This window comes from Engraulis encrasicolus, chromosome 3 (genome assembly GCF_034702125.1).
Source record: "Engraulis encrasicolus isolate BLACKSEA-1 chromosome 3, IST_EnEncr_1.0, whole genome shotgun sequence".
Lineage (NCBI taxonomy): Eukaryota > Metazoa > Chordata > Actinopteri > Clupeiformes > Engraulidae > Engraulis > Engraulis encrasicolus.
The window spans coordinates 2,802,839-2,816,447 of NC_085859.1; the positions used below are offsets into that span (position 1 = coordinate 2,802,839).

At 41.3% G+C, this 13,609-nt stretch overlaps 1 protein-coding gene across 1 annotated transcript in view; it reads right to left on the reverse strand.

Moving 5' to 3' along the window:
* Window positions 1–11,157: 11,157 nt before the first annotated feature.
* LOC134446456 (hemicentin-1-like) overlaps window positions 11,158–13,609 on the reverse strand; it is a 77,172-nt gene continuing 74,720 nt past the window's right edge. Inside the window, exons 42-43 of the mRNA XM_063195822.1 lie at window positions 12,907–13,033; window positions 11,158–11,575 (exon numbers count right to left, since the gene is read on the reverse strand). Coding sequence (XP_063051892.1) covers window positions 11,158–11,575; window positions 12,907–13,033 — 545 coding nt within the window. The remainder of the gene's footprint in view (window positions 11,576–12,906; window positions 13,034–13,609) is intronic.

Sequence of the window (13,609 nt, forward strand, 5' to 3'; positions counted from 1 at the left end):
TTCACTTCATGCCGCAACAAAATCGCAACAACACAGTAAGAAGCTCCGCAACTTTTATCGCGATTTTCTGGAAATCCTCGTGCACCATCTGGCAATTCCGACCGCGATTTTTTGAGAAAATGCCCGCGATTTCCTGGTGGGACTGAGCAGTGAATCAGTAAAGCCTCTGTAGATCCTCTCTATCTCTCTCTCTCTCTCTCTCTCTCACTCTCTCTCTCTCTCTCTCTCTCTCTCTCTCTCTCTCTCTCTCTCTCTCTCTCTCTCTCTCTCTCTCTCTCTCTTTCTCTCTCTCTCTCTCTCTCTCTCTCTCTCTCTCTCACTCACTCACTCACTCACTCTCCCTCTCTTCTCACTCAGCATTGCATTCTGGGTGAGGAATGTTGAGACCAGTGTTCAGTGTTTAGACTAGATTATTGTCTAAAATAAATTGTATGTAAGGGTTAACGTTCGGCGAGAAGGTTGCTACCGTGGAATAGCAGCACGACAGAGAGAATCTTTAGACCCCGACGCGGAGCGGAGGGGTCTTGTTCTCTCTGAAGTGCTGGTATTCCACAAAGCGACCGACTCGCCGAACGTTAACCCGCTTATTATATGGATATACTTAAATGATTCACACATGGCGGGGACATTTCTTTATTTAATGTTAAGTTTATTATAATTTTTCATGTCTGCGCAAAACAAAACAGTGCCGTTGGTCTAACTACTTTTATGGCACTGTTAAGAAATCTTACCTTCAAGTTCATGAGCAGGCTTGATTGTGCAAAAAATGAGCTCATCACTCAATTGGTTGATCCAAGTCGTAGCTCTGTAAGATATATGTCTACTATCTGGGAACACTGGCATGAATGCCTTCACTAGCTTCCTTTTATTGTATGTGTATTTTTTTATTTTTTTATTATTTTATTGTTGATGAGTGTATTGTAATGTGTCCAATGTGGGCCCTGAGCCTGTAATAAAGTTTATATATATATATATATATATATATATATATATATATATATATATATATATATATATATATATATATATATATGCCTGTCACAGTACAACTTCACTATTTATGATGAAGTTTGATGGGCACTTTACTACATACAATATATATGAGAGAGAGAGAGAGGACCATTGGGTTAATGTCATGCAGGTCTCAATTTTGCCCTCAGTGGCGTAATATCGCATTTTAGTTATTTCTTTGAAAAAAAAAAAAAATAAATCATAAAAAAAAAATATATATATACTTTTTTTTATTTTTTACATCCGGGCCGGATTGAACCCTCTGGCGGGCCGGATGCGGCCCGCAGGCCGTATGTTTGACACACCTGGTTTAGATCTTCTGAAAATCCGGTGACTCTTAGCTGTGGACACAATTTTTGTTTGAGGTGTAGCCTATTGAGAACGGCTGGAATGAGGAAGACGTGAAGGGCTTTTACAGCTGTCTCCAGTGCAGACAGACTTTCTGTTGGAACTGTATTTTATTCTTTATGAGAGCAAACATGTTGCCTTGGCACAAATGTGCCCTTTCACATTCAAGAATTCCTGTTCAAGGCTAAGCAGAAGATTACTGGACTGTGCGAGGACTTTATCTGTACCAGAACAATGGAATGCCCAAACACAACAGAGTTGCATCTCCACATGGCAGGCCAAGGCCTGTGTGTTCGTTGCCTGATTATCATAGACTTGCAATCGAGATTCGATCTGCAGCGCCGCCGAAGGTGTTGCGTCACTAGGAGGGCGCAGCCTGGCTAGTGTGTTCGTGTGTTTGTGTGTGTGTGTGTGTGTGTGTGTGAATGAATTAATCTCTATCCGGGTACGCCCCCCTTTTCCCTTAGCGGATAGAGATAATTGTAATCAGGGACATTCCTACAATAAATAACGCTTGGAGATATTTCGCTTTTAGAACGATTGGGAAAAATCGCCATCGACGGTTCTTTCCACTCGCTCTCCAAGCTGGCTTGAAACTTAATTACTGATTCTCTGTGTCTTTCATTTCAGGTTTTTCATATTTACAAATGTTAAGGGTTTGAACCTAACATTTACTTGGTCCTTCAGAGCCGGATCCCAAGATACCCGACGATTCCAGCACGCGAGGAGGGAACCAGGAAAGTCTGTGGCCACAGCACTAAGACCCGTTTCCGGGACTGGTCTCTCCCTCGCAGGCTGGGATCCGACGGTTGACGGGAATCTTGAAAAGACCAGAGAATCGTGAGTAGGCCTACATTTTTATTTTTATTTAAAAAGGATTGAATGAAAAGACGGTAAAATAAGAGAAGACAAAACCCTGACAATTCTAGACCCTATCAGGTAAAAAGGGAGGCCAGACTCCTCTGTGTTGTTGAACAAGTTAAAATCTGAAGACTACGTAAAGTAAAGTACGTAGTACGAGTACGAGAAACTAGTACGAGAAACTAGTTTAAATTCTGTGTTCTCTGCGTTGAGAGAAAGTGTGCGTGAAAGGATTCGTATTACCACTCGGTAATACGTTTCATACCAATACAACAAGGTTCAAATAGCGAGTCTTTGTGGAAGCCTGTATGCAAGAAGATTCCACCTGTGAGGGGCACGTATCCTCGGAGGTTGAAGTGAATCTTACCACAAACGATCGTTGATCGCTATCTTGTTGAAAAGTGTATCCAACAATAGAGGCACTGTAGGTGTTGTGACGTTGGACTAAATTCATAGAGACAAAATGGGGGGCAGTAACAGCAAAAGTGAAAAGTTCCTTGCTGAAATGCAATGCAAGGACTGGAAAATCGTGCATAGAGAAAATCCTAGTGCAGTAGCACCGCTGTGTTACTGGGTAAAAAACTATGGGTTTAATGGAAAGTTGTCTACAACAAACCTAACATTTATGGCCTGGCCAGCAGGGCCAACAGGAACACTACAATGAACACCAAAACTATCACGGCCAACGTCGAGGCCAACACCAAAATTCCTGACTAGACCGAGAGCACCAGTATCGACCGTACGGGCATGGCCCCTCGGCCGATGACTGGTTTGATGATAATGAGGAAACGGACGGGGATGTGGAAGAGGTAGACGTCGTTCTAAACTTAGAGGGATTGTTTTACCAAGAAAAAATTAGACCTGAAATTACCCTTCTGGTCCAAGGGACCCCCGTACGTTTCCTCTGTGACTCTGGTGCTAAAAAAAAAAGCAAATGACAGCCATTTGGATTACTCACTGAGCAGTTAATGTCTCAGATAGCCTACCATATAATAATAATAATAATAATAATAATAATAATAATAATAATAATAATAATAGTAATAATAATAATAATTGTATTTGTATAACACTGTGTCATACAAGGCAAGTAATATGGATATCTGTTTGTCTGTCTGTGTGGGCCCTATTTGTTGTATGAATTGTCCTAGTGGGACACCCCACTGTGTGTGTGAGAAAGATTGTATATGTGTCTGTGGAGTGTACGTGTGTATAGTGTGTTTAGTGGAGGTACTCTATTGTGTTCAGAGTTAGCTGGAGCTTGGGAGTGCACATGTTGAAACAACATTTTTAAAATAAAAATAAGCCTTTTATTTTATTCTAAAATTCAACTTTGAGGTGTAGGATTTTGTCATGATTTTGTTTTTCCACACATTCTTACCCATTTATTTTTGATTAGGAGAAAACAGGGTTGTGGAGTTATGTTGTTTCTTTACTATTTTCAATTGAAAGTTAACATGTTAATGTTTAAGCCTTTAAGACACGGCATTATAAATTAGCTGTTACCAGAATGGCAATGACCAAGTCATAATGTATTACTAAAGGCCCCGTGCACTGTCATGGTAGTGTAGTGTAGTTGCAAAAGAGTTTGCTTTCATGATTTACAGTACCAAAATGTCTTTGTTTCTTCTAAAGAATAGATGAAGCTTTCTCCTTGTTCTTATTTTTTTTTAAAGAACAATGGGTTTGAGATCTTGAAATAACGCAGGCATTATTTGATGGCCCAAAGGTGCTGTGAGTAAACCCAATTTGGACCTGGTCTGAGAGTTAGGTCACATGTGCTGAACGTTTCTAGAAATTTAGGTTGTCATTTTGTTTTGATTGACTTTTAACTATGACTTATTTCTTCGTTTTATTTCATCGAATTTCTTGCCTTATTATGTTCTATTTTGATGAGTTATTGATCAATGGATCATGGGTTTGGTTTAAAAAAAAAAAAAACCCTAAAAGTTGGGTAGTAGTATTATTGAATATTCAATATTGAAACCTCCAACAGTGTATGCTAAACCACCTGTTTGTCACTGAAAAGACAATAAGAACTAAAAAAAAAAAAAAATCTGAACACCGACCTAGATAAACAATACCAAAGCTTAAAGATATGTTAAATATCTATCATTGTCATTAGTTTAATACTGTAAGTGTGAACATTGCTTCACATGGTGTGTGATGAGACATGTCAATGTTCTCTATTTGCTTTTAAAAGTTTGAATTTGATGACGTTGGGATCCTTATATTTTCATTTGTTTGATTTATAAACAAAGAGACAGTTGTCTAACTCTGTCTTTTCATTTCAGTCGTCAACTTGCAATCAAAGTGAAAACTGATTGCCAATAAGGTTTTAGTTCCGTTACAAATGTTTTATGTAGCCGATACATGAAGTCAATCATTTTTTGCTCTGATTTGATTTCAAATTGATCTGGCTTGAGTGTACATGAAAGAAAGTTGTTTTCCCTATAATACTTTTTTTTGTGTTCTTTGAGGAACAGGCCCAGTGTTATGGAAACGAGCTGAAACACAGCTGATGTGAATGGAAGGAACCTAGACAATACCAATGATCGCTAGGTTAAGTGAATTTTGTTTTTAATTTGATGAGTTTCACAAGATTTTTCCAGAGTTTGTTTTGTTTCAATTGGGTAATAATTTTAGTTATAACACTTGATAAAATGACAACTGTTTATTTTTTTTTTCTTTCTTTCAAACCATGAAAAGTTTGACCTAAAGTTAGACAAGGTCTTACCTTTATACCTTAGATAAAGGGTCTGTCCGGTTGTTTGTTTCATTTTTCTTTTAAAGTTGCGTATTTTACAATGGCAGTTGTGTTTTCTTTCTTTTTATCTCTTACATTTTGATTGGTTGATCTAGTGATCTGTATGTCTGGGTGATGACATTGAAACTTTGGAATGGTGTGAGAAAGTAGAGAGTAGTAATAAATGTCATTCATTTTAAATTGGTGGAGCCATGGGCTAAGCCATGTATCAACAGGAGGGATATTATTGGATTCTCAAATATTACTCATACTCAATTTTTTTTATTTTTACAAAATACATTTTTGAATGTACTGACATTATTGGCAGGAGTTGGGCTAGGCCCCTATATCACAATGACCTCATGACAAAAGGACAGTGAGGACTGCATGCCAATATATTTCAGTTCTGTTACAAAGTGATTTATGCAGGCCTAACTATCATGTAAAGACAGCCAATACTATGGGTATAGTCATTTTGTACGGCATGCTTAATGTTTCTTAACACATTCACTACCAAGTCACGTACAAATACGTTTTGCCTCCCATGCGTTGGCTCCCAAACCGTATAATTACGCTTTTACTTTTTTTATTGGATTCTGAATCTACACATTCTAATTCACATTCTGTGTGATTTTCGTAATAATGTGATGAACAGAACTGACATAGATCATGAAAACACCTACAAAGTCAAAACTCCTACAAAGTCAGGATCTGGATATTTCATCATCTGTGCATTTTATTACACACAGTATTTGAGTTTTATTAATAGCGAATCAAACCGTCTCTGACCACTTCCTGATCACGTCACGTCACGTCTCCATTTACTTCCTAGACCATCAAAACAAAACATGTCCTGTCAGCACAGCCCTTGCTAGCTAGCCTGTTCCTAAACATATGATGGAAGGATAAGGAGTTGTGCTGCCATCAGGATAGGTGTAAAATGGAAGGTTGTAATGAAAAACAGCATGCAACACAGCAGGAACTAACCTTCTTTTGGGTGAGTACTTTGGCACGTCTACTTTTATCTACAGAACGAAAACTGCCAGTCAAGTGACATTAGCTAGCTAGCATTTCAGATGCTCTGAACTGCCTGACCAGGTGATTTTTGCATCAAAGTAGTTTACTTGGAAGGTACTGGAGTTGTTCTTTGGGCAAGAAAATGCATTTAGACCCGCAATTTAAACTCGGAGAGTCAGAGCGCACCCCTGACATCTCAGTTCGAATGTTCAAAATCGCTATTTTTACCTAAACCAGTGCGTGCTTAAAGTGAAATAACTTCGGAATGAAACAAGCTAGAAACAAACCGTAAAAATATACAGACAGCTGAGTCTTTGGGCTTTCAAACAAGCCCTGACATGTGTCTGTGGGTTGAAGACAAAATATTCGGTGGGTTTTCAAAAAATGACATAAAATGATGAAATTGTCTGGGAGTCTATGGTTGAATTCCAAAAAACGGCTGGTATTGAATGTGTTAATGTTTCTTCTACATTCTATATTGGATGAACTATGTGGTCAACACCACATTTTGTCAGTTTGCGTTTATCGCCTATTCTGTAAGGAACTGTAATGTAAACGTGAGCCACAATAGTCAGATACTGACCAGAGTAATTTTCTTTTTCATAATTTTGCTCTTGATAAATTGTTGTTCCCCGGGAATGTAGAGCTAGCTTGTTTCCTCTCTATTATAATGCTCTCTAATCTGTGCACCTCCTCTAAACTAATGTCTGTGTATTTCTTTAAGCAAATGTTTGAAAAAGCCTGCCTTGATGTAGGCTATGCGAGTGATTCTCTGATTCGGCTACACTTTTAAGTCCGTGGATTTGATTTGCCAATTCCACTAACTATTAAGATTAAGCTTGGCAATTTGTTTGTTTGGCACTATGTAAACATCTAGGTCATTTAGTTGGGAAAAATACTGATATTTGACTTTTTGCTTTTGCCAAAAGCGTAGGGGAATCGTAGAATCACTCATGCACCTATGAACTGGAGGGTGTTGGAAGATGTTTACTTCTCATCATTTACTGTGCTCAAAGTCTGTTTCGGAAATTACTTAAGTCTTATTGAGTCATGTGGATGGCACATGTCTCAAACAGGAGAGATATTTTAGGATTAATCAGTGCATCAAACACATATTTGTATAGGGCACATGTTAAATAAAACCTTGTTCTGAAACTTCACCCCTTAACCTAACCTAAAACAAACATAAGAGAGCTACAATGTGGAATCAAATTGCATCAGGGTTTGAATCATTTGTATGTTGGTGGTGTACTATAAACAAAAATGTGGACAGAATGAACAACATCCACTATAAATGTGCAGGCGCTGGGCAACAAAACTGAATTCGGGTTCAGGGCCATCCATGAACAACTGAAGGCAACCTGCCTAATGGCATTCCAATCTCGTATTGCGGTTGATATGCTTTTGGCCGATAGGAGTGTGTGCTCTATTTTTGGTTATCAATGTTGTTCCTTCATACCGAACAATACGGCAGCTGACGAAAGTGTCACCAGGGCGATAGAGGGACTGGGATCCCTCAACCAAAAAGAAAATGAAAGACCACTCCAGGGTCGACACTTCAGTGTGGGATGGTTTCTCTGACATGTTGGCAAATACAGACAGTTGGCAGCGTCCATAATCATGTCTATTGCAATATTTGCGGCGATCCTCACGTTATGTGGATGTTGTTGTATTCTTTGTATTAGAGTGTTGTGCACCAGATTTAGTACCACTGCCATTGCACAAATGGAAGAAAAAATGTCAAACCTATATGCTCTTCTAACTAGACAGGATAGTGATGTCGATGACACTATGATGATGTTGTTGGTGGAGACCATGAGCCTCCACACCAATCTGACGATTCCATCCAGGTCCCTGATCTGTTCCCTGACCCAGGGGATTATGCTCGGGGCCTCTAAGTGTACCTATTTAAAGAAAAAATCATTTGAAGTCATCACTGGATGATGTTAATGTTTGCCTCTATATAGAATAAACAGGGGGAAATGTTGGAACTGTATTTTATTCTTTATGAGAGCAAACATGTTGCCTTGGCACAAATGTGCCCTTTCACATTCAAGAATTCCTGTTCAAGGCTAAGCAGAAGATTACTGGACTGTGCGAGGACTTTATCTGTACCAGAACAATGGAATGCCCAAACACAACAGAGTTGCATCTCCACATGGCAGGCCAAGGCCTGTGTGTTCGTTGCCTGATTATCATAGACTTGCAATCGAGATTCGATCTGCAGCGCCGCCGAAGGTGTTGCATCACTAGGAGGGCGCAGCCTGGCTAGTGTGTTCGTGTGTTTGTGTGTGTGTGTGTGTGTGTGTGAATGAATTAATCTCTATCCGGGTACGCCCCCCTTTTCCCTTAGCGGATAGAGATAATTGTAATCAGGGACATTCCTACAATAAATAACGCTTGGAGATATTTCGCTTTTAGAACGATTGGGAAAAATCGCCATCGACGGTTCTTTCCACTCGCTCTCCAAGCTGGCTTGAAACTTAATTACTGATTCTCTGTGTCTTTCATTTCAGGTTTTTCATATTTACAAATGTTAAGGGTTTGAACCTAACACTTTCCCTCAAAAAGTCCTGTCTGGAGTGTCGTATCGTAGGCTACTGTGACACTCACTTGAAAGCTCACAATGAACTTAATTCAGGTAGCAATCGCACAATGGTCGATGCCACTGGCCAGCTTTGTGGTGGGATGTTATTTTACTTTTATAGCTTGACCTTAATGTCATGTGTCAATGTGATGACATTGAGCCCGTTTATAATCAGGTCATTGGAATAAACAGGTTATTGAAGTTAACAGTTTATTGCAGTCTGTCGGTTGCCCGTGTTCCACTAAAGTGTGTGACACGAAGCTAGAATTTAAGGCCTGTGATCAGGGGCGCCGCTAGGGGGGGAAAGGTGGTACTGATTCTAACGGCCCGGCCCAACACAGAACGGCCCTATAATCTTTCATAGGGCCCAAAATCCCTGGCGGCGCCTCTGCCTGTGATTGGCTACTCATCCTTCTAGAATGTCAATAACCTGATAATAACCCGATTATGCTGGGTACATGACACGAGAAATCAGTTTATTAGCCAAAAACTTACCTGTGCGAATCGGATTTGTCATAAACAGATAACGGAAATAAACCTATTATGAAAACTGTTTAGTTTACCTGAACCTGAACGGTAACTCCAAAAAACCTGATTCTAAATGGTTTACTGATGCGCATATAAACGGGCTCATTAATTAATATCAATTCCCAGCTGAGTCGGCTTATCCCAAAGGCCCGGCATGCGAGACTAGCGCCTCATCCAGTGTTGGAGTGCGTTACAATATGCGACCTTGCCTCCTCCACTTGTGCCTGTCTCCTCGTCCTGCCTCCTGGCCCCTACTCCGTGGAGAAAATGATAAAGTTTCCCAGCTGTCAGCCTAGCCACAACAACTTTTGAGGGACTGTTTTTCATTCACCATCCCAATTACGAATCAGAAAAAGACTCTACAATTGAGCCTTTCCAAGATATTGAAATATAATGCTGTTGTCAGTGATGTCATCATGACATATTACTTCCTGGTACGAGGAGACAAGCACAAGTGGAGGAGGCAAGGCTGCATATTGTAACACACTCCAGGTCTCCAAGTGGCTTTCTTGAGTCTCTGACCTATGACCCTTAAGTAGGCCCAGGTGACTCAAAGGTTACGCAGCGCCCCCGTGTGGTGTGAACTTGGTAGTGTACTGTCTAAGTAGTGCGCTACCTTACATTGAAAACAGACAAAACTTGCCTTGAAGATTCATCTGTCGACAACAACACGCCTGCACACACACACACACACACAGACACACACACACACACACACACACACATACACACACACACACACACACACACACACACACACACACAAACACTTTTTTGCATTACTGCACACACACACACACACACACACACACACACACACACACACACACACACACACACACACAAACAAAACAGAATATTAAAAAAGACAAAACTCCATTTATTTCTGGTTGCATAGTGGCAGGCTATTTGCAATGCCGTCAGACTCCCAACAGGGTGACTGGAAAACTCTGCATGACATTTCAATGGGACCTTTCTGTTTAAATTATACAACAATACAAATATAAAATAAACATGAGCCCTTGAGGCCCACAAGACATTGGCATGATTTCAGATTCCCTCCATATGTAAAAGTCTCTCAGTTCCACAGGCACATGAACACAAATATGTAAAAACAAAACTTATACTTAAAATAGTTTTACAAAAAAATTATACATGAGGGTAACACAATCAATGACACCCCAGATTCTGCCTTGGTTGGCAACTATCATTGGCCTTTAACGTGTTGTATTTGTATTTTATATTACTATGTAATTCTCCTTTAACGTGTTGTATTGTATTTTCTATTACTAGGTAATTCTCCTTTAACGTGTTGTAATTTCAAACTCTTTGTATGACCAGTGCATGTAAAGAAATTGACAATAAAGCCGACTTGACTTGACTTGTATTGTATTTTCTATTACTATGTAATTATCCTTAAACGTGTTGTATTGTATTTTCTATTACTATGTAATTCCCCGTTAACATGCTGAGCACCTTAACTGAGACTTGTAGCACCTTAGTGTTAGCAGACTTCACCTGTGTATCGTAACGGGAGAAGACTTAACGTGTGTATCGTAACGGTAGACGACTTTACGTATGTGTATCGTAACGGTAGACGACTTTACGTATGTATCGTAACAGGAGCAGACTTAACGTGTGTATCGTAACGTGAGAAGACGTTACGTGTGTATCGTAACGGGAGCAGACTTCACATGTGTATCTGAGAGCAGTCTGTAATTCACGTATGTGTCCAAGTGTTTCTATACGTCATGAGTGTGTAAGCAGTCTTTATTTGTGTTTCCGAGTGTGTAAGCAGTCTTTATTTGTGAGTCTGAGAATGAATGATCTGCAGTTCTTTGGAGAGAAGTGACGTGCCGGTTCAGATTGAGACATTATGGGTGTTGAAAATAGCTACTACGCTTCATCAGGGCCAAGGCAGGGTGTGTGTGTGTGTGTGTGTGTGTATTTACAGACATTGTCTCTTTAAGTCAGTGTTTATAAGTACTGTGTGTCTGTTCAGCAGGGGTCCTTGTGTGTGTGTGTGTGTGTGTGTGTGTGTGTGTGTGTGTGTGTGTGTTCAGTAGGGGTAGGTGGATATCGATATGTAAATGATGAAGATGCTCTGGTACGTGATTCGTCCGTCCTGGTTGAGAGTGGTGGCCTGCACTCTGAGTCTGACCAATCCCGCGCTGTCTAGCGGCCGCACTGTGAAGATGATGCCCCGCCCCCTCTCGTCACGGATACCGAAGGGCCCCGCTGCGGAACGCCGGTACGGCTGGTTGCCATTGGAGACCGTCGCCAGCGGAGACTGTTGTTGCTCCAGCAACCGGAAAGAAGTGCGCTCCTGCAGAACACCTGCCTCCGAGAAGGCGGAGAGACGAACCACGTTGTGATTGGCTGGAATGCCTAGGGGGAGGGGCAACAGCTTATACTGCAGTAGCAACGGGGAGCCACCGGGGGCGCAGTCGAGTCGAGAGCACGGCCGGTAGCACATCCTGCAGAAGGAGACGAAGAAAATACATTAGAATAACTACAGTCAATACAACACATAATAAATAGTCAAGACAACACATTAGAATAACACATTGGACACATTAGAATAACTACAGCCAATACAACAAATAATAACTACATTTGCAGAGGAGAAGACAACATATGATTGAATGATTACAGTCAAGACAACACATTAGAATAACCTGCAGAGGAGAAGATGACGCACTGAGGCGAAACGTGTTGTTCGCTCTAATAAAACGAGCATAAAGTCAAGAAAGTGTGCGGTAGACGTCTTCCTTTTTATGTATTTATCTGCCTTGGTAACGGAAATCTCTTTTCTGATTGGCTGATGCGGTGACCATTAATTCCATGGCATTACTTTGAATTCAAATTCACCCATTGAGAGTACATAGAACACCACCACCTAGTGTTCATATTATGGCATTACTTTGAATTCAAATTCATTCAATTCGGAATTTTGTACAAGCCTGCTTAACAGTCAGTTATAGATCAAAAAGCAGATGGTAGATAAGCGTGATAACCGGTTCCAAAGTTAATGGCTTGGCTGAGGCAACTCTGTGCTGCACACGTGGCCAGAGTTAGGAGCCGCCGCCAGTTACCTTCGTGGAACCAGTCACCTCGAAGGCCGTTATCTGTGGTCACCAACCTTTTGATGCCCGAGATTCCTAACCTCTGCCTAGATGGCAAGCAAGATCTACCTCTTGAATCGCTGACAGAAATAAAAAATCCAGTCAAGACTGTTTCACGCTGAGGCTTTCAATTTAGCCTCATTTTAGTTTAATAAGATTGTATTGTTATAGTAATTATATTGCCAGAGTTAGTAGTCGCCTCTCAGGAGATGAATGAAAGAGATTGCCTGATGAAGGTCTAGTACCGAAACGTTGTTTATTAAAGAAAGAACAGCGAAATGGTCAGTGTACGGGAGTTTCTTTAAGTTGGTGCTGTCTCCGACGCACCTGCCAGCTGAGGTGTGCGAAAAAAGTCACTTCCATTGGACACAGCCCCATGGACCGGAAGTAGAAGGGCGTGACTTAGGTGCCCCATAGTCAAGACAAGGTTCGAAATGGCTAAGAAGACCAAAGATGTTATAACCAAGAAGACGTGTGTGTGTGTGTGTGTGTGTGTGTGTGTGTGTGTGTGTGTGTGTGTGTGTGTGTGTGTGTGTGTGTGTGTGTGTGTGTGTCTCACCCCGGTGTTCCAGTGTGTGTGTACTGCGCAGGGCAGGGTGTGTGTGTGTGTGTGTGTGTGTGTGTGTGTGTGTGTGTGTGTGTGTGTGTGTGTGTGTGTGTGTGTGTGTGTGTGTGTGTCTCACCCCGGTGTTCCAGTGTGTGTGTATTGCGCAGGGCAGGGGGTGTCCAGACACTGGTATCCTCCTCTGGTGTTGAAACACATCTGGCTGGGGCCACACTGGATACCCTGCTCCGAACACTCATCAATATCTAGACAACACACACACACACACACACACACACACACACACACACACACACACACACACACACACACACACACACACACGTGCGCACACACACACACACACACACACACACACACACACACACACACACACACACACACACACACACACACACACACACACACACACGTGCGCGAGCACAGGCACGCACAGGCACGCACAGGCAGGCAGGCATACACACACACACACACACACACACACACACACACACACACACATACCGACACACACACAGAGGGAGGCATGCACGCACGCACATACACACACACACCCAGAGGCAGGTATGCACACACACATACACACACACACAGAGGGAGGTAGGCATGCACACACGCACATACACACACACACACATTGATAAATACCAATTATCAATACTTCCGATTGCATGCTTTGCACCAATATCACTATTGTCAAAAGGTCAATATCTGAAAAAAAGCAATGGTCAGTGATTAAGCATCAATGACTTTTTTTGTGTGCTGGCACTGTGTGGTGTGTGTGTGTGTGTGTGTGTGTGTGTGTGTGTGTGTGTGTGTGT